Raw genomic sequence first — 27,500 nt, 5'->3', positions numbered from 1 at the left:
AAAAATTATAGGGCAATATGTCTGTTGAGTATACCTGTTCTAGTGCTTGGTAGTTATTATTGAAAGAATTTAGAGTAAGACGGAGGGTAGGATAGCAGATGAACAAGGAGGCTTTACAAATGGTAGGGGGTGTGTAGACCATGTGTTGAAACATATTTGAACAGTATTTAGGTAAGAGTAAATAAGTTTTTGTGGCATTTATGCATTTGGAAAAGGCTTATAATAGGATGGATATGCGGGCAATGTGGCAATTGTTGCAAATGTATGGAACAGGAGGTGAGAAGTTTGTACGAGGATAGTAAGGTTCAGGTTAGAGTATGTAGGAGAGAGGGAGATTATTTCCCAGTAAAAGTAGGCCGTAGACAAGGATGTGTGATGTCACCGTGGTTGTTCAATATATTTATAGATGGGGTTGTAAGAGTAGTGAATGCGAGGGTGTTGACAAGAAGTGTGTGGTTAAAAGATGAAGAATCTAACACAAAGTGGGAGTTGTCACAGATGCTCTTCGCTGATGATACTGCGCTTGAGGGAGATTCTGAAATGAAGTGTCAGAGGTTGGTGGATGAGTTTGGTACGGTTTGTAAAAGATGAAAATTAAAAGTGAATTTAGAAAAGAGTAAGGTGATGAGGATAACAAAAAAATTGGTAACGAAAGACTGGATATGAGATTGGAGGGAGAGAGTATGTAGCAGGTGAATGTATTAAGACATTTAGGAGAGAAAGTGTCAGCAGATGGCTGTATGAAAAATGAGGTGAATCATAAATTTGATGAGGGGAAAAGGGTGAGTGGTGCACTGAAGAGTCTGTGGAGACAAAGATAATTGTTCATGGAAGTAAAGAGGGGAATGAATGAGAGTATAGTTACAACAACATTCTTATATGGGTGCGAAGCATGGGTGGTGAATGTTGCAACAAGGAGAAGGCTGGAGGCAGTAGAGATGTCGTGTCTCAGGGCAATGTGTGATGTGAATATAATGCAGTGATTTCCAGGTTAGGAAATTAAGAGGAATTGCGCGATTACCAAAACTATTTTCCCGAGGGCTGAGAAGGGGTTGATGAGGACATGTAGAGAGGCTGAACAAAACAAAATGGCTTCGAGAGTGAATAAATCTGGAGTGGAGGGAAGGCAGCATAGAAGTTGGCATAGGAAAGATTTTAGGGAGGGGGTGAAGGAGGTTTTGTGAGCGAGGGACTTCGACTTCCAGCAAGCAAGGCTGCGCTCTGAAGGAGGGGTGTTAATGTTGCAACTTATAACTGTAGCGTAAATGCGCCTCTGTCAAGACAGTAATGGAGTGAACGATGGTGAAAAAAATATATTTATATATATATATATATATATATATATATATATATATATATATATATATATATATATATATATATATATATATATATATGTCGTGCCGAATATGTAAAACTGGTCAATTAGCAAGAACTCATTTAAAATTAAGTCCTTTCTAAAATTTTCTCTTATACGTTTAAAGATATATTTTTTTCATTAATTTTGATGTAAAAATTTATAATTTTGCACTAAAAGGAACTTGGAAAACTTACCTAACCTTATTATAATAAGCGCAATTTATTTTAGCCTAACCCAACTAAATATATTTTAGATTTGTTTACAATAATTTAATACTAAACAAACACAGTGAAATATATTTTTTTCGATAGGTTCAGAATGATTTTGGCGAAATTATTGCATTCACAAATTTTCACTTGTCCTATATGGCAAGATGTGCGTTGCTATTTACGCCAAGATCGCAAGTTCTGCCTATTCGGCACGACATATATATATATATATATATATATATATATATATATATATATATATATATATATATATATATATATATATATATATATATATATATATGTATATATATATGTCGTGCCGAATAGGCAGAACTTGCGATCTTGGCTTAAATAGCAACGCTCATCTTGCCATATAGGACAAGCTAAAATTTGTGTATGCAATAATTTCGCAAAAATCATTCTAAACCTAACGAAAAAAAAAATATTTCATTGTGTTTGTTTAGTATTAAATTACTGTAAAAGTATTTAAAATATATTTAGTTGGGTTAGGCTAAAATAAATTGCGCTTGTTATAATAAGGTTAGGTAAGTTTTCTAAGTTACTTTTGGTGTAAAATTATAAATTTTTACATTATCATTAATGAAAAAAATATATCTTTAAACGTATAAGAGAAAATTTTAGAATAGACTTAATTTTAAATGAGTTCTTGCTAATTGACCAGTTTTACATATTCGGCACGACATATATATATATATATATATATATATATATATATATATATATATATATATATATATATATATATATATATATATATATATATATATATATATATATATATATATATATATATATATATATATATATATTCTATGGGAAATTTTATTACTAGACAGAATACATTTACAGAAAGCACAAACATGAATACATTTGTACAGTATATCAAAGATTATGAATCTCCTGTAGCTCCTCCAAAGCCGGACGTAAGCCAAGTATGGAGCAAAAATTTCCCCTTTGGATGTGGCGTTCCTTGGGTCCCTGGTGGTTTCGATGAGTCTGGAACCCAATTCTTTAAGGAAATGTGTGTCATTTTTTCCGAATGATTCCAAGGTCTCTGATCGCAATGGGACAAATTGATACTGTTTGCTTTTGTCCCTATACTTGTTGATCTTGTACTCCTCCCTGTGATCAGCACCTCCTCCGTGTTCCCCGACACTGTGTTGGATGTAGGTGTCAGCCAGCATCGACACACAGGTATAGTCCCATGATAAGAGATTGCCAATCTTCCAAAGGTAGTTGGTGATCCCATCCGTGAAGTTTGCTGGGTTGTGGGTACTGTTCGGGGCTCTCTTTCGGCTGGACATCCAGCTGTAGCAAGGGCTTTCTTTATGATGTCGTTGACTTCATTGTGTTTTGCATGCCAGCCCTTGGTTTTGGAACAGTTAAGACCTTGTAGATCATATTGGTCGGCTTCCGCATCGCCGCAGTATACATCGCCGTTTGAACTGGGGCAGCAAGGCGCAGGGCCACTGCAATACAAAGGGTCTTAGGGTCGAGGCGTGTTCCCATTGCCGAAATGGAACTGATTGGAAAATGTCCCCGGAGTGATGTGCACTCACTGTTTGAAGACGGGCAGTCTCCCTGTCTGATGTTGCAGCCTTAAGCATATTGGCAAACACCTTTTCAGTGATGGGGCTATCCCAACTTGACAGTTTGTAGGCCAGTGCTACATTAGGTTTTGGTGCTGGAGCAGCAAGAGTCTCCCATTTAGTGATGGCATTGACGTAGTAAGGTTAGGTTAGGTTAGTAGTATTCCAGCTGAGTCACTGAGGGTGTCTGGAAGAATTTGTTTTGTTAACTCATTTGATGCTGTGGAAGACGACGTAAAAGCTGACAGGGCAATCTGGGAGGATTTGCGTACTCCCAGCCCCCCAAGCCTGACAGGAAGCGAGTCTTGCAGCCACTGTCCATCTTCGAGGGCAAGATTCAATACACTCTCTAGCATGAGGAGTATCTCAGGGAGATACTCTCTAGCTGGGTAGTATCTCAGGAAGTAGGTAAGTTTCGGGACTGGCAGGCACCTGGTGAGTAGGTAGAAGGCATCATGTGTATCGATGTCTTTCATCCTGCCTTCTGTCGTCCTAAGAGCTGAGATTTTTTTTTTCTAGAATCAGATCGTTGGCACTGGACCCAAGTGGAGCACCAAGGATAGTGCTGTTGGTTGGATCAATGACTCGTGCTCCTGGTAAAACAGCACTAATATTCCGGATTATCTTTCGATTGGCAGAAACTATTTTACATTTGGTGGGGGTTTAAAGATATTCCCAGATTCTCTTCCATGTCTTTATTTTTTCTGATGTCCTCTAGGAGAGATTCTGTAGTGCCATCTAGGGTACCATCATCCAAGAACCAGGTATTGAGTTCACTGGAGAGTGCTTCTGTGACTTCTTGGATCACAGACAGAAGAGTAGGGGGGCGAGAGGGTCCCCCTGTTGCACATCCTTACAAGAGCCAATTTCATGGACCCCAAACAATTGTTTAGAGACTGCTTGGAGAGCAGCATCCCTTATGACTAAGTTGAAAGCGTTGACAAAGTCCAATTTGATCAAGTCTTTTTCATCGGACATTTTGTTGACGTATACTCAAGCTGCGTGGGCAGCTGCCTCTCAGCCTTGTTGAACAGGAGAAGGAAGCATTCAAAATATTGAGAAACAAAAAACAATCCTTTAATCAGGCGATTCCATCACAATGGAAACATAGTATGTTAGACCACTGCTATAATAAACTCAGAAGAATTTGTAATGAACTCAGAAACAAACTACAAAGAAAATTAAACATTTTAATTGAAAACAGTGATTGAACAAAGCACGTTAATAACAGTTTGTAGCTAACTTATCAGATGAAATATTAGATAAAACTACAACTGCTGCTCTAGGTTTTGGTCTAAGTTTTGCAACTTCAAAAAACCTTAATAATGTTGAAATTGCAAAAATCTTTTGTAATTGAAAAATCTTCCGATTTATCCACTGATGAAATTAATTTTAGTAAGGGAATGGTATATAGCTCTATGTTAAAACAAAATTTTCCCAATTGCCCTCAAAGATTCTTTAAGTCTTATGATACATTTATCAATAATAAAAAAAATTGCCTTACTAAAGCAGATATAATAAATGCAATAGTAATTATGAAAGAAAATGATTACCAAGACAAAATGAATAATCTTCTAGATGATACTGAAACCCATTCTAAAGTTAGAAAGAATCCCCTAGAAACTGTTAACAGAATTTCAATAAAACAATAAAATTTCTACTGAAAGGCAAAGATGAATTAATTAAAAAATTTACTTCCACTAATCCATCTTTACCCTATATATATGAATTATTAAAAAGGCACAAGCCATGTAATCCAGTTAGACCAATTATTAGCTCCCTAGGTTCAGTTTCATGTAAATTATCTAAATGGCTTGTCGACATTTTGGGCCCTAATTTAAAAAAAAATCTAACTTTAATGTTAAAAACAATATAGATATAGTTGATAAATTAGGCTCCGTGACTGACTTAAATGATTTTAACATGGTTAGTTTTGATGTTACTTCCTTGTTTACGAAAGATCCTGTTGATGATTTATTGAGTTTCTTATCTGAAGAACTCGTTAATTATGATTTACCATTACCAGTTCCTACTTTCATTAAACTTATTAAACTTTGCATTGTTGATGCAAAATTTGTATTTAATGATGCGTTTTACACTCAGAAGTTTGGTATGGCAATGGGAAATCCTCTTTCACCTGTTTTTAGTAACCTATACATGGAATTTTTTGAAACAAGACTTCTTAACACAATCCTCCCTAATAGAGCCTAAGAACGTAGATATAATCATTTCCTTGTTAAATTCAATAGCTTAGCCCATTCTATAAACTTTACTGTTGAGTTAGAAGAAAATAACTCACTACCTTTTTTAGATGTTTTAAGTATTAAGGATAATAATGACTTTAAATTTAATATTTACAGAAAACCTACAAATAACTGTTCCTATGTCCACTATTATTCTTCACATCAAGAAAGAGTTAAACTGTCGGTTTTCTCTGCAATGTAGTCCAGAGTTCATAGATGAAGAAATATCCAAAATATATGAAGTAGCTGATGATCTGAAATACCCAAGAAAAGTAATTGATAAATCTTTTAAAATTGCTAGAAATACTTTTTACAACCCAAAAAGGGACAGCCAACCTTATTCAACTAAAAATATGTTGGTTCTCCCTTACTATGAAAACTTGATTGATATGCCTTCTCTTCTTAAGACTTTTAATATCAAAGTTGTATTTAAAAAAAATCTTGATACAGTAAAAAACTTCTGATAAGGTATTCCCCCCAAAATGCTGACGGATGCGTCTATAAGATTCCTTGTAATATTTGCGATAAAAATCATTACGATCAAAGTGGTAAAAGTCTCGAACTAAGGTCAAAACAACATAAATATAGCATTATAACTGGACAAGATTCCAATGCTCTAATTATTCTTATGAGAGATTTTAACCATCCAATTGATTTTTAAAAGGCGTAGAAAGTTGTATCAAATATGTCCATAGTCAACAGGAATATAATTGCATCATATTTCATAAAAATCAGTTTTGATAATAACATGAATATTTCCTTTGGTTTACGTAGCTCAGCTGCATACGTGATTATTGTAGGATCGCTGGCACAAGTGCTAAGGCGATGAGTACAATGTGCTGTCTCTGGAGGCGGTATAAGGTTCGTAGGGTCGGGTCCTGGCCTGCCACAGTTTGGTAAATGATTTAAAATCACTTGTTTCGTGATTTCATTGCTAAATAGACTGTTTATTGCATACGTGATTATTGTAGGATCGCTGGCTCAAGTGTTAAGGCGATGAATACAATGTGCTGTCTCTGGAGGCGGTATAAGGTTCGTAGGGTCGGGTCCTGGCCTGCCACAGTTTGGTAAATGATTTAAAATCACTTGTTTCGTGATTTCATTGCTAAATAGACTGTTTATTGAGGTGGGTATTCAAACAGGAGGAGGCTGGCAATAATCCTCGAGATACAACTGCCACGAGTGTCCTCGGATAACGAGAAAAACATGTAGCTCAGCTGTATGCGTGATTCTTGTAGGATCGGTGGCGTAGTGGTAAGGTGATGCGTACATTGTGCTGTCTCTGGAGGCGGTACAAGGTTCGTAGGGTCGAGTCCTGGCCTGCCGCAGTTTGGTAAATGATTTAAAATCACTTATTTCGTGATTTCATTACTATAAATATCTTTGATTTCATTGCTGCAAATGTCTGTAATATCATCCATGTTTCTAAGAGCTTATCAAGTATGTCATTTAAGTTATATACATGATAAAATACATAGAGAAACGTTATACTTTCATGGAACAACGTCACCTACATTGGTTTGATTTGCAAGCTCATTCTGCTGCTAGATGTTTTATAAAGTTCAGAATCATGAGCTGTATAACCCTTGTGGTTTAGCGCTTCTTTTGATTATAATAATAATCAGAATCATGAATCAAATGACTTCAGTAAGTGCTACAATACAATGAAAAACTGAAAATATATTGAAAACTAAACCTTGTGTAATCGAGCGAGCATTAATGTAGGAAGAGGATATAATAATACTCTCTAAAGCTTAATTTTCAAAATTTAATATAATAACAACTTTGACAAAGGTATTCACAACCATGACCAGAAAAAAAATGAGGGAGAAACATGATGGTTTAACAAGCGTGTCTAAAAACACAAGAGGGATTTTAGAACGCGGAGGACAAGCAATAGCATGTTCTGTCATGAACAAGAATCTAACCCTAATCCCCTAATCCCGGAGGAGCCCCAAAGGCGACTTTGGTCCTCATTGCTTAAAAATTGTTTCCCTGCTGTATGAGAGAGTTTTTTTTTCTTTTAAATAATATTATTAATATAGTGTAATTGAACACAAAATGATAGCTAAAACAAAAATTAATAGGTTATTAAAGTATCATGTAGGCTAGTCGTTGCTGGTTGGAAAGAGGTTTCCTTAACAGTTTAAGCTTCAGGGCCACAAAAATGTAGGTCCACAACTGTCTGACCACCATATAAATTTTTGACAGCTGGAAACTGGAGTTCAAATCAGATCATATAAAAAGTCGTATTGATGACTAACCTCACTGCATAAGTTTCAAGCTTCAATTTAGCTGAAAGGAAATTAATTTTCGTGAAGATAAGTCTTTATCGTGTCAACATTATCATCCCTGTGAAGTGGACAATAGGAATAGTAAGAGCCGACGACAATAAATCTTTATCACTCCAAGGTTAGATCTCTCGAGATCAGCGTTAGCCAGTTCGTGGTCCCATGAATGATGAGGGTTAATCTCAGCCGTTCTCTTTCCACCTTCGAATTTACAGTTCCTCGCCGTATGTTTTTCTTTAATTTATTTTCTCATTACTGAGACTAAAATGATATCTATCTATCTACCTACCTATCTATCTATCTATCTATCTATCTATCTATCTATCTATCTATCTATCTATATATATATATATATATATATATATATATATATATATATATATATATATATATATATATATATATATATATATATATATATATATATATACTATATATATATACACACATATATACAAAACATCAAAGGAAGGCATATAAAGGGTCAAGACTACACCTCATCATCACATCCCATATATATATATATATATATATATATATATATATATATATATATATATATATATATATATATATATATATATATATATATATATATATATATATATATATATATATATATATATATATATATATATATATATATATATATATATATATGTATATATGCTCCTACAAACAGCGGATCCTGGCACTGGATGCTGAAAAGAACACCTCGGTTAACAGTGAGATCATGGTGAACATGGATATAATAATAAGTTGAAGATTGAGACACTTATGCAACGTATGGGAATCTTTATTGAGGAAACGTTTCGCCACACAGTGGCTTCATCAGTCCAATACAAAATAGAAAAGTGTAAGGAGAGGAGGAGTTTGAGGTAATCAGTCCCTCAGCCTCGAGTCGATGTGTTCAGTCCATCAATCTTGTAGAACGTGCAGCATAGGCCCGTAGACGTGGCTTATATACTGTAGTCAGGTGAGGCGAAGCAGGAGGAGGCGAGGTCATAGTGGTACCACTGTGTGGAGAAACGTTTCCTCAGTAAAGATTCCCATATGTTGCATAAGTGTCTCAATCTTCAACTTGTCGGTTTTCAAAACCATTCATCACATAATAACAAGTGTATAACAATTAGCAAAAGTTAGTCAGTGATGTGCATCTTTAGTGAACAGATATGGCCACTCGCTTGGTCTCCCCATCCCTCGTCCCCTCTCCACATCCCAGCCTAGGTCTACTGACTTCCTGACCAAGGGTGTTGCCGTTTAGTGCCCCACCAATTACTCGCTCTGCCGCTCCCTACTCCCCCACCCTCAACACCCATGCATCCATGCTGTCCTTTACCCGTTACCCCGCAGCTGGTGCCCTCCCACCCCAACGATGTCAGCATTGTCACAAGAAGTGTCAGGTTCCCAGGAATCTCCACGACCGAGCCAACGCTGTGAAATCCGTTCACGATGCATCTGCCAGGTGTGCCACAAGGATTGTACACTCAATCCCTCAATTGGCAACATCCGCGCACACAAAGGATGTCTAGGCTCCAGGAGAGCTCCAAATGGGAACAACCAACAGTCCCTCCCAGCAGAAATGTCGCCCTCAAGGTGCTAGCAAATTCACTGACCTCTTGATGAAAGTCAACGATGCTCCTGAAAACAACGGATCCTGGCACAACCTGCTGCTATTTGGCAATGCCTGTTTGGCTGTCCCACCAAGGAGGGACAAGTCCCTAGCAACATCTGTTATTAGGGAAATAAATGCATTCCCTAGAGATGACAACCTCGTCCGTCTCCTCCCTAGGGTGACAAACACCCGCCGGGCAAATTCCAACAAGAGGACACCTGTCGCCTCAAAAATCAGAGCCCAAATTAGCACAAAAATAGAAGAGGGTAATAGTACTGGAGCACTGAGACTTATAAACAGTGAGGATACCATCGCTACTAAGGACGTCAGTATGGCACAAGCTCTGAAGGACAAACATCCACTCAGGGCTCCCAGTACCAACACTGACCTCCCTGATGTGTATAAAGCTGCTCTATCATTTCCACAGGGCTCAGCAGGAAGTTTTACAGGTTTAAGGCCACAACACTTAAAACAAATGCTCAATTCAGCACTTGGTGATGTTTCAGAGAGGTTGCTGCATAAACTCAACAATTTTTTTAATGTGTGCCTGGCTGGCAGTGTCCCAGAATCCATTAGACCCATTTTCTTTGGTGCCTCATTGTAATCCCTCCGGAATAGGGATGGAGGAATCAAGCCGTTGCAGTAGGCAACACCCTTCGGTGCCTAGTTGCCAAGGCTACAGTAAGAATGGTGAGTAAAGAGGCTGCCTCAGCGTTGAAACCAATTCAGTTCGGTTTTGGTGTTCAGCAAGGCTGTGAAGCAGCTGCCCACACAGCACGAGTATACATCAACATGTCCGATGAAAAAGCATTGATCAAATTGGACTTTGCCAACGCTTTCAACTTAGTCATAAGGGATGCTGCTCTCCAAGCAGTTTCTAGACACTTCCCTTCGATCTCTTCCTTCATTGAATCGTGTTATAGTGTGACTTCTAAACTATTGTTTGGGGACCATGAAATTGACTCATGTGAGGGTGTGCAACAGGGAGACCCTCTTGCCCCCTTTCTATTCTGTCTGGTCATCAAGGAAGTCACAAAAGCGCTCTCTAGTGAACACAATATCTGGTTCTTGCATGACGGTAGCCTAGCTGGCACTACGGAATCTCTCCTAGAGGACATCAGAAAAATTCAAGACATGGGAGAGAGCCTGGGTCTATTTTTAAACCCCACAAAATATGAAATAGTTTCTGCCACTCGACAGATGATCCAGGATATTAGTGCTGTTTTACCAGGAGCACGAGCCATTGATCCAGCCAATAGCACTCTCCTTGGTGCTCATCTTGGACCAAGTGCCATCAATCTGATCCTAGAAAAAAAAAATCTCAGACCTCAGGATGTTGGAAGGCAGGATGAGCGATATCGATACACATGATGTCTTCTACCTACTCACCAGGTGCCTGTCAATCCAAAAACGTACCTAGTTCCTGATTTGCTCTCAGGCCTTCAGCAGTCCGAAACTCAAGGAATATGACTCTCTTCTTAAGACCATGCTAGAGAGTGTATTGAATCTTTCCCTTGAAGATGGACAGTGGTTGCAAGCCACAGTTCCAGTCAGTCTTCGGGGGCTGGGAGTATACAAATCCTCCCAGATTGCCCTACCGCTTTCCTATCCTCTTCCGTAGCACCAAATGAGTTAATAAAACAAATTCTTCCAGACAACCTCAGTGACTCAGCAAGAATACAGGACCCTGGCTATGCCATTGCCATCACTGATCAAGGATGTGTCATGGACAAGGATGTTTCATGATCAAGGATGTGCCTTAGACAAGGGTGTTTCATTATCAAGGATGTGTCTTGGACAAGGGTGCTTCATGATCAAGGATGTGTCATGGACAAGGGTGTTTCATTATCAAGGATGTGTTTTGGACAAGGATGTGTTTTGGACAAGGATGTTTCATTATCAAGGATGTGTTTTGGACAAGGATGTTTCATGATCAAGGATGTGTTTTGGACAAGGGTGTTACATGATCAAGGATGTGTCTTGGACGATGGTGTTTCATGATCAAGGATGTTTCAAGAAGAGCAATATTCCAAAGGGTAAACATGATCCAATGATATTCTGAATTTAAAATCAAATTCACGGTCAATGATAGTTTGAGAATATTCACAGTCGAAGATATTAAAATGATATTGATGTTTGGAACTTAAGAATATTTTGAACACATATTCTAATGATGTCTTATGACCATCGAATTTCCAAGGAGAAAGATGTTACAAGATTGTACCAAAATTGAGAAAACTCCATTGATTCAAATATTTCATAATGTTTCAAGAATTTTCTAAGGATTATCCGTAGATGTTCGAAGGCCAGGATATCAAAGTTGTTTCAAGGTTATGGAAGTTCCAAGTATAAGGATATTCGAAAAGCATGGATAGTTAAAGGCTATAAATGTTTAAGGTCAAGATTTTCATTTCAAGATCAAGGATTTTCCAAGGATAAGTATGACAAAAGAACTAGGATATATGAAAGTCAAAGATGTCATCAGGTCAGAGATTTATCAAGGTCAAATATGCATCACGGTCAATTTTGTATCAAGGTGAAGTGTAAAATAAAAGGACACAAGTGCAACTAATGTGACATTTTATTGTGGCAACGTTTCGCTCTCCAGGAGCTTTGTCAAGCCGTTACGGCTTGACAAAGCTCCTGGAGAGCGAAACGTTGCCACAAGAAAATGTCACATTGTTGCACTTGTGTCCTTTTACTTTACATACTGTCGGTAATTCTACCAACATTATTACAAGGTGAAGTGTGTCACCATGTCACTTTCTTAACTCTCAGGTTCCTAAAGTTGAGGATGGCGGTTCAACACCAGAGTTTCTACCTGTAATGATGATTTCTGTTCTGATGGAAAACGTGGATGTTCTCTGTGTTAAGGATCTTTAATTATTTAGTCTAAAGAAATAAACAAGGCGATTATTTAAACGAATTTATATAACCTTTATATTCTTTTACTAAATAATAAAACTACTGTCCAGTAGACATACTTGTTTAAACGCTTTGTTTGGCGGTTACATTATCGGAGGATATTTCATCAGCGTACATATATATTTTTTTTCTCTTTTCCAATATCAAAAATAGGCTTTTAAAAACAATTATTTTCTAACTTCCCTTGCACATAAGCACTTCTCTCTCACACCACATACCACAAAAAAGTTCACGACCCTCCCTTCTGCCCTCCCTCTCCCTAGTACAATTTCTCGTCACCCTAACTTTCCCCCCTAACACTTTGCATCATTCTTTTTCTCTTATTAACACTGAACCACGCTCACTCTCCCTCACGAACACTTCATTTCCTTTCATTCTCACCAACACTCTATACCCCTTCATTCCCCTCACCTGCATTCTGTTACCTTTCCCTCTTCTCACCATCACTCTATTACCTTTGCTTCCCCTCACTAGCACTCTGCCTCACCTTCCCTCTCCCTCCCCTCCAGTGCAGTTCTCCAACTTCACTCACCTTTGTCAATACTTTGTCTAGCTCTCCCTCCTTTTCACTCAACCTCTGTCGTAAGATGTTCCAAGGTTGAGGAAGCTGGAACCCAAAGTATCCATAAATGGTTTGAGTATTTTAATGTCAATGAATATTTACAACAAAGAACTTCTAAAAATTCTCAAAGACAGTTAAAGAAAAAATCGGATTCAAAGAACAGTAACATTCCATAAATAAAGATCTAGGAATTTTCACTGACAAGAATCTTGCAAACACCAGGAGAGTCCAAAGGCAAGGATGTTCCACCGTCAATAAATTTCAATGATTATTTTTTTTTAAAATCGCTCAGTAAATATTCAAGGATAGTAGAGTTTCAGAGCAATTACGAGTAGAAGAATGTTTCAAGTCCAATTACGACGAAAAAACACTGATGATTCTTTTTAAGCATGTACACTGTGCATTTGTATTCAAAGAGTAATACTGTTCATAGTTATAGGATTTTCCAGAGCAATAACGGCGAGACGACAGTATAGTGAGTGTTTTACTGAATACTGATCTATATTACTGCTACAATTCTTCGCCACAAATTACCTTTCTCGCTTAATCTCTGTCTCCAAATTGTTCCAGTAAATATTTCTCTGTAGTTATTGTTTTGAAGGTTGCCTTTAAGACAACATAAACAATAGTCTTGATAATCTTCAACTGATTAATAACAATACTGTAGAGGATATACTGAGAGCGGACTTTATTTATTTATGAAATATAATCCGAAATTTGTACTGAGTTCCTCTCAGCATGAAGGAAAATGGGGATCTTTTGATTATTAACTGATAACAACTGTTATTGTTGATAATATTGTTATTATTTATTTGTTCTTACAAGTACTGAATCGCCACCAATGCATCGTCACCATTGCATCGCCACAACTGTATCGTCATCACACCATCACCACCACTACATCATCACCACTGTATCACCATCACTGTATCACCATGACTGCATCACCACCATTGTTTCATCTCCGCCTTCGTTACAACACCACCACTATATCACTACCACTGTTTTACTACCACTGTATCACCGCCACTGCAGTCGTGGTGATGCAGTGGTGACGAGTCATCATCACTGTATCACCACCTCTACATCAACTCCATTGCATCATCATCATTCATCACTATCTTTGTTGCATCACTACTAGTTTATCACTATTAGTGTATGACTACCACTGCATCATCACCACATCATTACCACTGTATCACCAAATCACCACCACTGTAGTATCACCACCACTGCATCACCACCACTGCATCAGAAGCACTGTATCACCACCACTGTAGTACCACAATAGGATCATCAGCTAACCACCATTAATGCACTATCAACAACACAATCATCAACTGGCCATCATCATTACATTATCATCAATACACAATCATTAAATCACCATAAATACATCATTATCCACATGCCATCATCAACATTCCATCAATAACACACAATTACCACCCTATTGTCACTTATCTACAACGTCTTCAACACGCCTTCATCATCACCATCAATGACCACCACTGCGTCATCAACTTGCTATCACCACCACACCGTCATTAACACTCCATCAGCATATCATCATTAATAAACTGCCATCAACATACCGTCATCAACACCATCACCAGTGAGTAAGATTCACATATAACATTTAAAAATCTTCACTGTCCGACTTTCTGCCTCCGCAGCAAGTTTCTTCAGTCGAATGCAGGCGACTGGAAACAGTAGAAGTTAGAAGGTAATTTGAAGTGATCAGTCCCTTAGGGCTGTTATAAGGTTTTCAGGTCATTGACCCACGAGAACGTTTTCGGGCCGTAAGATAAAAGGTTTTCAGGCCATCGACCAAGAGATACCGTGTCGTTACTGTGTCAGAAACGTATCAAAAAAAAGCGTCTAATGGTGGAACAGCTGCGTTGTGACTCTTTTCTTAAGCTCTTTCCTGTTTCTGAGGTTGTGAAGGAGGTGTAGTACACCACATATCAGTGTACACCGATATGCTGATAAGTAAGATATCTGTAGAATATGGAGGTATATTTACAAGGTGTTCCTGAAGAGACAACTGTAAGTGGTTTCCATTTTTTTCCTAACTTTTCACTTAAATTTTCCTCATAACAAGAGAAGACTTTATCGGAGCGGCTGGTGTATACAATACGCCAGCAGGGAAATTTAAGTTTGTAGATGAAAGGTTCAGAGAACCGACATGTTGATAAACTAGACACATGTGCAACTCTTGGGTATCTTTATTAAGGAAACGTTTCGCCACACAGTGGCTTCATCAGTCCATACAAAGGAGAATCTTGAAGAACAGGAGGAGAATGAGGTAATCAGTCCCTCAACCTTGAGTCGATGTGGTCAGTCCATCAATCTTGAATAGAATTCTATTCAAGATTGATGGACTGACCACATCGACTCAAGGTTGAGGGACTGATTACCTCATTCTCCTCCTGTTCTTCAAGATTCTCCTTTGTATGGACTGATGAAGCCACTGTGTGGCGAAACGTTTCCTTAATAAAGATACCCAAGAGTTGCACATGTGTCTAATTTATCATCAGGGAAATTTAAAGCTGATAAGAACATAAGAAAGGAGGAACACTGCAGGAGGCCTGCTGGCCCATACTAGGCAGGTCCTTTACAATTCATCCCACTAACAAAACATTTGCCCAACCCAATTTTCAATGCCACCCAAGAAATAAGCTCTGATGTGAAAGTCCCACTCAAATCCAACCCCTCCCACTCATGTACTTATCCAACCTAGATTTGAAACTACCCAAAGTCCCAGCCTCAATAACCCAACTAGGTAGACTGTTCCACTCATCAACTACCCTATTTCCAAACCAATACTTTCCTATGTCCTTTCTAAATCTAAACTTATCTAATTTAAATCCATTACTGCGGGTTCTCTCTTGGAGAGACATCCTCAAGACCTTATTAATATCCCCTTTATTAATACCTATCTTCCACTTAAGAACATAAGAACATAAGAACGAAGGAACACTGCAGAAGGCCTACTGGCCCATACACTTCGATCAGGTCTCCCCTCATTCTTCGTCTAACAAGTGAATGTAACTTAAGAGTCTTCAATCTTTCTTCATAAGGAAGATTTCTAATGCTATGTATTAATTTAGTCATCCTACGCTGAATGTTTTCTAACGAATTTATGTCCATTTTGTAATACGGAGACCAGAACTGAGCTGCATAATCTAGGTGAGGCCTTACTAATGATGTATAAAGCTGCAGTATGACCTCTGGACTTCTGTTGCTTACACTTTTGATATAAATCCCAGTAATCTATTTGCATTATTACGTACGCTTAGGCATTGCTGTCTTGGTTTAAGGTTGCTGCTCACCATAACCCCCAAGTCCTTTTCGCAATCTGTATGGCTAAGTTCTACATCATTTTACTTACAAGTACTAGGGTTATGGGCACTCCCAAGCTTCAGAACCTTGCATTTATCTACATTGAACTGCATCTGCCACTTTTCTGACCAAGAATAGAGTTTGTTTAAATCCTCCTGAAGTTCCATAACATCTACGTTTGAATCAATTATCCTACCTATCTTTGTGTCATCGGCGAATTTGCTCATATCACTAGTAATTCCCTCATCAAGATCATTGATATATATTATAAACAACAACGGGCCCAAGACTGATCCCTGTGGAACGCCACTTGTTACAGATCCCCACTCGGATTTAAATCCCATTTATGGACACTCTCTGCTTCCTGTCAGTGAGCCATGACTCGATCCACGAGAGCACTTTTCCCCCAATGCCATGAGCTGCCACTTTCTTTAACAGTCTATGGTGCGGAACTCTATCAAAAGCCTTACTAAAATCTAAGTAAATAATATCAAATTCTTTATTGTGGTCAACAGCCTCAAAAGCTTTACTGAAGAAAGTTAATAAATTAGTTAGACAAGACCGGCCTCTTGTGAATCCATGCTGAGTATCATTAATCAAGCTATGCTTATCGAGATGGCTTCTTATAATCTCAGCTATAATTGACTCTAGTAATTTGCCTACAATTGAGGTCAGGCTTATTGGGCGGTAATTTGACGGTAACGACTTGTCCCCTGTTTTAAAAATAGGAATTACTTTAGCCATCTTCCACATATCAGACACTACACCTGTTTGAAGAGATAAATTAAAAATATTAGTTAATGGTTCACAGAGTTCCATTTTGCATTCCTTAAGAACCCTTGAAAAAACCTCATCAGGACCCGGCGACTTATTTTGCTTCAGTCTGTTTATCTGCTTCACAACCATCTCACTAGTGACTGTGATGTTACATAATTTTCTTCTAGCCCACTGTAAAAATTAATTACTGGAATATTGTTAGTGTCTTCCTGTGTAAAAACTGAGAGAAAATAATTATTTAAAATCAAGCACATTTCATTCTCTTTGTCAGTAAGGTGCCCATAGTTATTTTTAAGGGGACCTATCTTATCTCTAACTTTTGTTCTATAGACCTGGAAAAAACTTTTTGGGTTAGTTTTAGAATCCCTAGCAACTTTAATTTCATAGTCCCTTTTAGCTTTTCTTATCCCTTTTTAATGTCCCTCTTAATGTCAATATACTGATTCATAAGATGACCCTCACCTCTTTTGATACGCCTATAAATTCCTTTCTTATGCCCTAGTAGATATTTGAGCCTATTATTCATCCATTTTGGGTCATTTCTATTTGATCTAATTTCTTTATATGGGATAAACGCTCTTTGAGCAGCATGTATAGTGTTCAGAAAACTGTCATATTGATAGCTCTCTTCGTTACCCCAGTCAACAGATGATAAGTGTTCTCTAAGCCCATCGTAATCTGCTAAGCGAAAATCTGGGACTGTTACTGAGTTATCGTTACTATCGTACTTCCATTCAATGCTAAATGTAATTGATTTGTGGTCGCTAGCACCCAGTTCCTCTGAAATTTCTAAATTATTAACAAGGGATTCATTGTTTGCCAGAACTAAGTCAAGCAGGTTATTTCCCCTTGTAGGTTCTGTCACAAAATGCTTCAAAAAACAATCCTGAAATACTTCTAAGAAGTCGTATGATTCTAAATTCCAAGTCAAGAAATTCCAATCAACATGACTAAAGTTAGTCTCCTAGAATTACTACATTATCGTGCCTTGTGGCTTTAACAATTTCCTCCCATAGTAGTTTCCCTTGGTCCCTATCTAAGTTTGGGGGACGGTGTATCACTCCTAAATGCAAAATTTTATGAACAATTAGCATATGCAGGTGACCTATAACCAACATGTTGAACACACTTCCAGCATCCTGGAATTTGGCATAGCTTCAAATATTAAGAAGAGACAACTAACTCGACGAGGGCAAAGAGTGAAATAATATTTGCAAAATAGAAATTTTTATTTCCTTGAGTCACCTTACATATAATTGCGTGTACCTCCTTTCACTGGCTTCAGTATTCACTTGTATCTATTAACTTTAGTTTGTGTTCGGGCATATTTGTCAATGTAGTAAATTAGTTTGATGGAATCTTTGAGACAACTGGATAAAGTTTCTTCTGATGAAAAACAAGTCACAATATTAGACTTTGTTAACTTATCGTATGAGAGACTACATAATGTATTTGAATGCGCCTATGACATTTGAATGCTTTAGAAACCTTTGTAAAAGTTTTTTTTTTTTTTATGTTCCCAAAGATTAAAACGTAACTTATTACTTATTTACTAATATATGTATTTTTTTACTCGTTTAATTAACTGCTTAAACGTTCACTTATTACTTATTTACTAATATATGTATTTTTTTACTCGTTTAATTAACTGCTTAAACGTTCGTCAGCCTTAATTAGAGAAAAGCTTTGACTGATTTTATCCGGTGTATGTACGTCCCTCTTACGTTTTTCTTTAAAGAATAATTTTGGAGATTTTATTTTAAATATTTTCGTGTGATAATCTTTGAGTGTTGAATCCAATTAACTTCTATCCTTCAACGCTGATAAAAGGATAATATAATGTCTAGTTTCTTTGTAATATTTAATTTTTAATGCGAACAGTGTTTTTCCTAATTTACCAATTTTATTGAACAAATCAGGATATTAGTTTACATATGATGGCATCTGACTGATTCTTTTGATTCGTTTCAATTGTTCATTATTTATTTTAACTGCATTGCAAATTAATGTTGGTAAAATTACCGACAAATTGTAAGGTAAAAGGACACAAGCACAACTAACGTGACACAATAAAATGTTACATTAGGTGCAGTTGTGCAAATTTTGTCCCACTATCCTAATCGTTTTGACTGAAGACTCGAGTTACGTAGTACTTGGACACCTTCCTCAGATAACGCTTGGACCGAAATTCGGCTTTGTTGATAGGCTTCACTTGCACAGTAGGTTTCATCAGTCGAATTCAGAAGTTTCCAAAATTAAAATAGAGAAGTACAAAGGTAATAAGGTATCCCCCAACGGAGGACCTTTAAGTGATTGCAAAAAATATTTTTTATGTTTTTCTTTAAACATTTCGTTTATTTCTCTCATAACATAAGTCAATCGGCCCCAATTTTTCAGGGCTGGTGTAGGTAACTCTCCCATGATCCTAGGGACATTTGATATCTGCAGATGTCCTATGACCAAAATATGTAAGACCCATTGGCACCATTCGTATAGGGCTCTGATAACTTCCTTGACCCTTTGCGGTGTATTATCACACATTAAAAGCAGTGTCTCCTAATTCAACGAGGGACGAGAGTGAAATTCAAGTGCGTATGTAATAGTGAACCAATTTTTTTTTCTGAAAAAGAGTGAATTTTTTATTCCCGATCAGTCACGTTAAATAAATTTGTATTCGCCCTTTCTAAATGGCTTTAATATATAATGACTGATACAGTACATCTTACAGTCAGGATAATATGAATTAAGTTCAACACTTATGTGGGCAAATTTGTTAAAGCACTCGTTCTCTTTATAAAACTTTTAACTGCTGGATTCCATGCGATACCTGGACAAAGCCTCTTAAATTGTTTCAAACTTCAGCCCTGGTGGGGGTTTCCAGAAAGCAAGGGCCACTTTGTTTTTAGTCTGTGCAACCAGCCATTTACCTATTTTATTAAGGAATTTTATTTTCATTCAATAACTAATGAATGCCTTGTCTTATTGGCTTCGAAATAATAGCAGTGATGCATTACCTACGAAGTAAGACAACCTAAACGTTTAGATTCTTCAGGAGTACATTTGAAATTTAAAAACAATAGAAATTTTTGAATTCAGAGCATTTAGTGGAGAATTCCTTCTCCGATGATGGGATTTATGGAAATAATGTTTGGTTTTCAATTTGAGCTTTACAATAATTACATTTCCAACTTTCTTATATAAACTGACTTCTCTTCAGCGTCGCAAACTTACACTCTCTTATATGTTAATTGGAAGTTTTTTTTTTCCCCATGAAATATGAGCTTTGTATATACCAGTTTGCTAATTTATAAAACATATTTATTAACAATGGGTGTCTTTAAAAAATCAAATAAAATGTTTATGTAGAGGAATGTACATAATTTTAAATAGAACAGAACTTCAAAAAAAAAAAAAAAAAAAGAATATTGACAAATACTGAAAATTAACGGTTTTTGTTTCCATATGTTTAGGGAATCTTTGGAACTGTGCCAGAGCTAGATCTTTATATGGTACACTGTTCTCTTGTAGCATTAACTTGCTCCAAGTTTTCGTGTATAACTTCAGATACTTTATCCGTTCGACTTCAGGTTATGTTTTAACCCTGGTCAAGTATTACTACCGTACGTTAAAAAGCTCGTGGAACAATTGACAACTGCAGGTGACATCTCTTCAATTTTATGCAGGTCATTCCCGAAATTAGTTTTTATATAACTTTAGAAAGCCTATTTTGATCGACTTCATAAGTTTAATAGTCATGTATCCTATTAAGAAGAGTGGAGTGTGCAGCTGCCATTTTACCAATTTTAATTCCGAAAAAGTAGAATAATATTTTGCATTATATAATTGATCATGCTTCCTGAAGAGTGGTTCGTCGATCCTGGTGAGGGACTCGTGATCCAAGGAACCGAACTTATCCTTCCTCTGGTTGAATCGAATCTGAATATTCCCCATTCCACAGAAGCTATTTGATCCCTGACTAAATAAAACGTGTTAACGGCATCACTTTGTATTGGCTGATGCCTCGTATAAAATATCTGAAACTGTTCTGAGGTATTGGTTGTGTAGGTGCAAGCTTTGCTGTGTTCTGAGCAATAATACAATAAAAAATTTGCTGGATTTAAACTTTTACTTCTGATTTATTTTCCTCAGAGGCAGTTTTCTCTTGATTTTAAATTGTGTAGGTCTTATGTGGTTTATGTAAAGTAACTGAAGAATGTATCACCTGATCAGAAATTAGTCACAGTGTTTGACTTTGCCTGGCTATCCTAGCAAAAAGCTCCGTAATGTGCCTTTATGTGCTTAAAACCCATATTTACGTTATGTAAAAAACAAAAAAGCGTTAATTTACTCAGAGAAATTTTTGGATAAACTTTGTCTGGTGTAGTTTCAAATTCACTTTTCTTGGAACAAATTACGGAAAATTGGAATACTGCTTTTCATTCGGTAAGCTGAGAGTCGCAACTGATTATTTGAAACCCTTCGTTGCTGAGAATCTGATTAGGAAACTTCTAGGTGGCTTCAAGCTTAATGTGCTGGTGTTTCCTAATGGAATGTTTGAATAGGTATAGGTTACGTATGTACTAGTATACCATTTTTAGTGAAAAAAATAACGTTAGTTTCCATATGATAGCTTGTGAATGCTTCTTCTGATTAGCTTCAAAGCTTTATTGCTAAAATTTACATGCATAGAAAAACAATTTCAATGCGTCTAGTTGTCTTTAACCAATAATTGTATGCTAGTCTTACTCAGCATCATATGGCTTCTTGGTTCTTCACTGGTAACAACTGTTTAACATAACATATTTCCATTAGCAGGCTTCCAACTGCTTCACGACACTTTCAACTCCAGTTTGTAAATCTCTGCTGTCATACAAACAGCACACCTTGAGCAACACACCATCATCAACACACCATACTCACTATGATACCATCACCAGCACCCCACCATCATCGCCACCCCACCGTCACCAACACTCCATCATCAACACACTATCATCACCACCACCCCACCATCACCAGCACTTCATCATCACCTCTCCACCACCCTGGCAGCGCTGCTGGTGTTCTACGTGCCCAGTGAGTCTGGGGAGAAGGTGACACTGGGCATCTCAGCGCTGCTTTCAATGACGGTCTTCCTAATGACTATCCGCGAATCTCTACCACCTACCGAGAAGACTCCTCTTATAAGTAAGTACCTTTTTCTTGCACATCCTGGATGTCTCTTGAAAGTAAGTACACCCTTTTCAAAAATAAATCTCAGAGGCATCACTTAAGTAAGTGTATCCACTTCGTATTACATCCAGGAGACCTCATAAGTGTATCACCTACCCTGTACCTCTAAGTAGTACATGTAAGTGTATCTTCTTCTTTATAAATCCATGCGACCTCTAGAGTGTATCCTATTTCTTATATATCTCAGAGGCCGTTCAATAAAGTATATTTACTTCCTTCACCATCATGATTGGCAATCATTCATCACGGTTTATCCCGGGTTTATAGACTATCTGGCTTAAAGAGACGTGGGACGAGACAATAGGGTCACAGATGGCCTCTCTGACACAGTCGAGTCACGGTTCTGCGGTTTGTTAATTTTTTCTTACTTATGCCAAAGCACTTTATAAGTGCATCTTCTTCTATACACAAACCGGAGGCCACTCCTAAGTGACAGCCATATCCCAGAGGCCTCTCTTAAGTGAATGTATCATTTTCCTTAACCATCTTAAGATTTCAAATCTCGGAGACTTCTCTTAAAAAGGGGAATCCTCTTCATTACACATCTGGGAGGCCTCTCTTAAGTGCATACTTTCCCTTGCACATTCCAGAGGCCTATTTTAAGTTGTTCCGATCATGATGAATATAACAGAATTTAGTTAAAAAAATTACTTTGAATTAATTTAGGTTAGGTGAGATTTCCAAGTTAGGTTTGGTTCCAAATAAATTTAGACGAGTTAGGCCAAAATGACAAGGATGTTTTGTGCCGAATAAGCAGAGAGGAAATATGCGTAAATGAATATGAACAAAACAAAAAATAAATATCATTGATTTCAAACAATGTTAAATAAATTTAAACTAACCTATGATAAATGTGAGAGAATTTAGCTGAAAAAAAATTAATTAAGTTAGGTTTTGTCTAAAAGTAATTATTTTACGCTGTTGTTACTGAAAAAATATATCAGTAAAAAATCATTGAGGAAAAGTCCAATTTTTAAGGAGGTTCGGCCAATTCGGCAAATTTGACTTATCAGGTATCAAACACACACATATACACACACACAACCAGCACGGTTTCAGGGAAGGAAAATCCTGTGTCACAAACCTACTAGAGTTTTATGACAAGGTGACAGAAGTAAGACAAGAGAGAGAAGGGTGGATCGACTGCATATTTTTGGACTGCAAGAAGGCCTTCGACACAGTTCCTCACAAGAGGTTACTGCAAAAGCTAGAGGATCAGGCACACATAACAGGAAAGGCACTGCAATGGATCAGAGAATATCTGACAGGGAGGCAACAACCAGTCATGGTACGCGACGAGGAGTCAGAGTGGGCGCCTGTGACAAGCGGGGTTCCACAGGGGTCAGTCCTAGGACCTGTGCTGTTCTTGGTATATGTGAACAACATAACGGAAGGGATAGACTCAGAAGTGTCCTTGTTTGCAGATGATGCGAAGTTAATGAGAAGAATCAAATCGGATGAGGATCAGGCAGGACTACAAAGAGATCTGGACAGGCTACAAGCCTGGTCCAGCAACTGGCTCCTTGAATTTAACCCTGCCAAATGCAAAGTCATGAAGATTGGGGAAGGGCAAAGAAGACCGCAGGCACAATATAGTTTAGATGGCAAAAGACTGCAAACCTCACTCAAGGAAAAAGAACAGGAGGTGAGTATAACACCGAGCATATCTCCTGAGGCGCACATCAATCAGATAACTGCTGCAGCATACGGGCGCCTGGCAAACCTACGGATAGCGTTCCGATACCTCAGTAAGGATTCGTTTAAGACTCTGTATACCATTTACGTCAGGCCCATACTGGAGTATGCAGCACCAGTTTGGAATCCACACCTAGTCAAGCACGTCAAGAAATTAGAGAAAGTGCAAAGGTTTGCAACAAGACTAGTCCCAGAGCTACGGGGATTGTCCTACGAAGAAAGGTTGAGGGAAATCAGCCTGACGACACTGGAGGACAGGAGGGTCAGGGGAGACATGATAACGACATATAAAATACTGCACAGAATAGACAAGGTGGACAAAGACGGGGTGTTCCAGAGAAGGGACACAGACACAAGAGGTCACAATTGGAAGTTGAAGACTCAGATGAATCAAAGGGATGTTAGGAAGTATTTCTTCAGTCATAGAGTAGTCAGGCCGTGGAATAGCCTAGAAAGTGACGTAGTGGAGGCAGGAACCATACATAGTTTTAAGGCGAGGTATGGTAGAGCTCATGGGGCAGGGAGAGAGAGGACCTAGTAGCAATCAGCGAAGAGGCGGGGCCAGGAGCTGTGAATCGACCCCTGCAACCACAAATAGGTGAATACAAATAGGTGAGTACACACGAACGAGTGATTTTAAGCAACTCACAACACTGCGACTGGACGACAATAGAACCCCCGATCACAAACACACACACACACACACACACATACATACATACATATATATGTACTTACATACATATACATACACACACACACACACACACACACACACACACACACACACACACACACACACACACACACACACACACACACACACACACACACATACACACACACACACATACACACACACACACATACACACACACACAGGGCTCCCAGTACCAACATTTACCTCCCTGACATTGCAGCAGGCGAAGAACATCTAACCTTACAGGATGCTGATGTGTATAAAGCTGCTATGTCATTTCCACAGGGTTCAGCAGGAGGTTTCACCGGTTTAAGGCCTCAACACTTAAAACAAATACTCAATCCAGCACTTGGTGAGGTTTCAGAGAGGCTGCTGTCTGAACTCACCAAATTTTCCAACCTGTGCCTGGCTGGCGGTGTCCCAGAGGCCATCAGACCCTTTTTCTTTGGTGCCTCATTGTGTGCCCTCCGGAAAAAGGATGGCGGAATCAGGCCCATTGCAGTGGGTAACACCCTTCGGCGCCTAGTCGCCAAGGCTGCAGTAAGAAGGGTGAGTCAAGAGGCTGCTGCAATGCTGAAACCAACTCAGCTCGGTTTCGGCGTTCAACAGGGCTGTGAAGCAGCTGCCCACGCAGCACGAGTATATATCAAAAACATGTCCTATGAAAAAGCCTTGGTCAAATTGGACTTTGCCAATGCTTTCAACTCAGTCAGAAGGGATGCTGCTCTCCAAGCAGTTAATAGAAACTTCCCTTCCCTTTATCCCTTCATAGAATCGTGTTATAGTGTGACTTCCAAACTATTGTTTGGGGACCATGAAATTGACTCGTGTGAGGGCGTGCAACAGGGGGACCCTCTCGCCCCCTTTCTATTTTGTTTGGTCATCAAGGAAGTCACGGAGGCACTCTCCAGCGAGCTCAATATCTGGTTCCTGGACGACGGTACCCTAGCTGGCACAACAGAATCTCTCCTGGAGGACATCAGTAAAATTAAAGACATGGGAGAAAGCCTGGGCCTTTCTTTAAACCTGTAGACAGCCTGTACTGTCTGCACAGACAGCCCATGCTGTCTGCCAGCTTAGTTCATATTTCGCGCCACTCAAGTGCTGCCATCTATAGGCCTTGCCACTTCAGTATGCCCAGACTTGCCTCACTCACACAGCGGCCTGGCTTCAACACACAAGTACTCTCATCTCTCTCTCGTGGGCATGGCCCTGCCCGGGCCATGGGCACAAACACACAAGCCTGTGTAACCCACCACTACTTAACAATAAACTAAGAAGCCTCCGAAGAAGTATATCATTTAACTACCCGCTCTACAGCTACCAAACAAGCCCTTTATATTGGTGGCAGCGTCTCACGCTACAGTATCCCACCGCTGTCACCAATATAAAGGACTTGTTTGGTAGCTGTAGAGCGGGTAGTTAAATGATATACTTCTTCGGAGGCTTCTTACTTTATTGTTAAGTAGTGGTGGGTTACACAGGCGCCTCGCTCTCACTCACACAGCGGCCTGGCTTCAACACACAAGTACTCTCATCTCTCTCTCGTGGGCATGGCCCTGCCCGGGCCATGGGCACAAACACACAAGCCTGTGTAACCCACCACTACTTAACAATAAAGTAAGAAGCCTCCGAAGAAGTATATCATTTAACTACCCGCTCTACAGCTACCAAACAAGTCCTTTATATTTCAGTATGCCCAGACTTGCCTCACTCACACAGCGGCCTGGCTTCAACACACAAGTACTCTCATCTCTCTCTCGTGGGCATGGCCCTGCCCGGGCCATGGGCACAAACACACAAGCCTGTGTAACCCACCACTACTTAACAATAAACTAAGAAGCCTCCGAAGAAGTATATCATTTAACTACCCGCTCTACAGCTACCAAACAAGCCCTTTATAAACCCCACTAAATGTGAAATAGTTTCTACCAATCAACAGTTGATCCAGAATATTAGTACCGTTTTACCAGGAGCACGAGCCATTGATCCAGCCAATAGCACTCTCCTCGGTGCTCCTCTTGGGTCCAATGCCATCGATCTGATCCTAGGAAAAAAAGTCTCAGACCTCCGGACGATGGAAAGCAGGATGAAAGACATTGACACACACGATGCCTTCTACCTACTCACCAGGTGCCTGTCAACCCCAAAACTTACCTATTTTCTGAGATGCTCCCCAGCCTTCAGCAGTCCAAAACTCAAGGAATATGACTCTCTCCTGAAGGCCATGCTAGAGAGTGTATTGAATCTTTCCCTTGACGATGTACAGTGGTTGCAAGCCTCACTTCCGGTCAGGCTTGGAGGGCTAGGAGTACGCAGATCCTCCCAGATTGCTCTACCAGCTTTCCTATCCTTTTCCATTGCATCAAACAAGTTGATAAGACAAATTCTTCCTGACACCCTCAGTGACTCAGCAGGAATAGAAGACCCTAGCTATGTCAGTGCCATCACCGAATGGGAGACTCTTGCTGCTCCAGCACCAAACCCTAGTGCAGCACTGGCTCACAAACAGTCAAGCTGGGATAGCCCAATTGCTGAAAAGGTGCTTGCCAACATGCTCAGGGCTGCAACATCAGATAGGGAGATTGCCCGTCTCCAGGCTGTGAGTGCACCTCACTCCGGGGACTTCCTCCAAACAGTTCCCATATCGGCAATGGGAACGCGACTCGACCCTAAGACCCTCCGTATTGCAGTGGCTCTGCGCCTTGCTGCCCCAATTCACACAGAATATATGTGTATTTGCGGCGAAGTGCAAGCAGACCAATACGGTCTACATGGTCTTAACTGTTCCAAAACCAAGGGCTGGCATGCAAGACACAATGAGGTCAACGACATCATTAAGAGAACCCTTGCTACAGCTGGATGCCCTGCCGAGAGGGAGCCACGATCACTTGCAGCAAACAATACCCACAACCCAGCAAACCGCCCCGACG

The 27,500-nt window shown here is 39.0% G+C and overlaps 1 protein-coding gene across 1 annotated transcript in view; it reads left to right on the top strand.

The window, feature by feature from the left end:
• Positions 1-27,500, top strand: part of LOC128702117 (neuronal acetylcholine receptor subunit alpha-7-like) — a 285,395-nt gene that overhangs the window by 99,675 nt on the left and 158,220 nt on the right. Inside the window, exon 6 of the mRNA XM_070099890.1 lies at positions 21,993-22,127. Coding sequence (XP_069955991.1) covers positions 21,993-22,127 — 135 coding nt within the window. The remainder of the gene's footprint in view (positions 1-21,992; positions 22,128-27,500) is intronic.

This window comes from Cherax quadricarinatus, chromosome 70 (assembly GCF_038502225.1).
Source record: "Cherax quadricarinatus isolate ZL_2023a chromosome 70, ASM3850222v1, whole genome shotgun sequence".
Taxonomy (NCBI): Eukaryota; Metazoa; Arthropoda; class Malacostraca; order Decapoda; family Parastacidae; genus Cherax; species Cherax quadricarinatus.
This window is presented reverse-complemented; position numbering and strand designations above follow the sequence as displayed.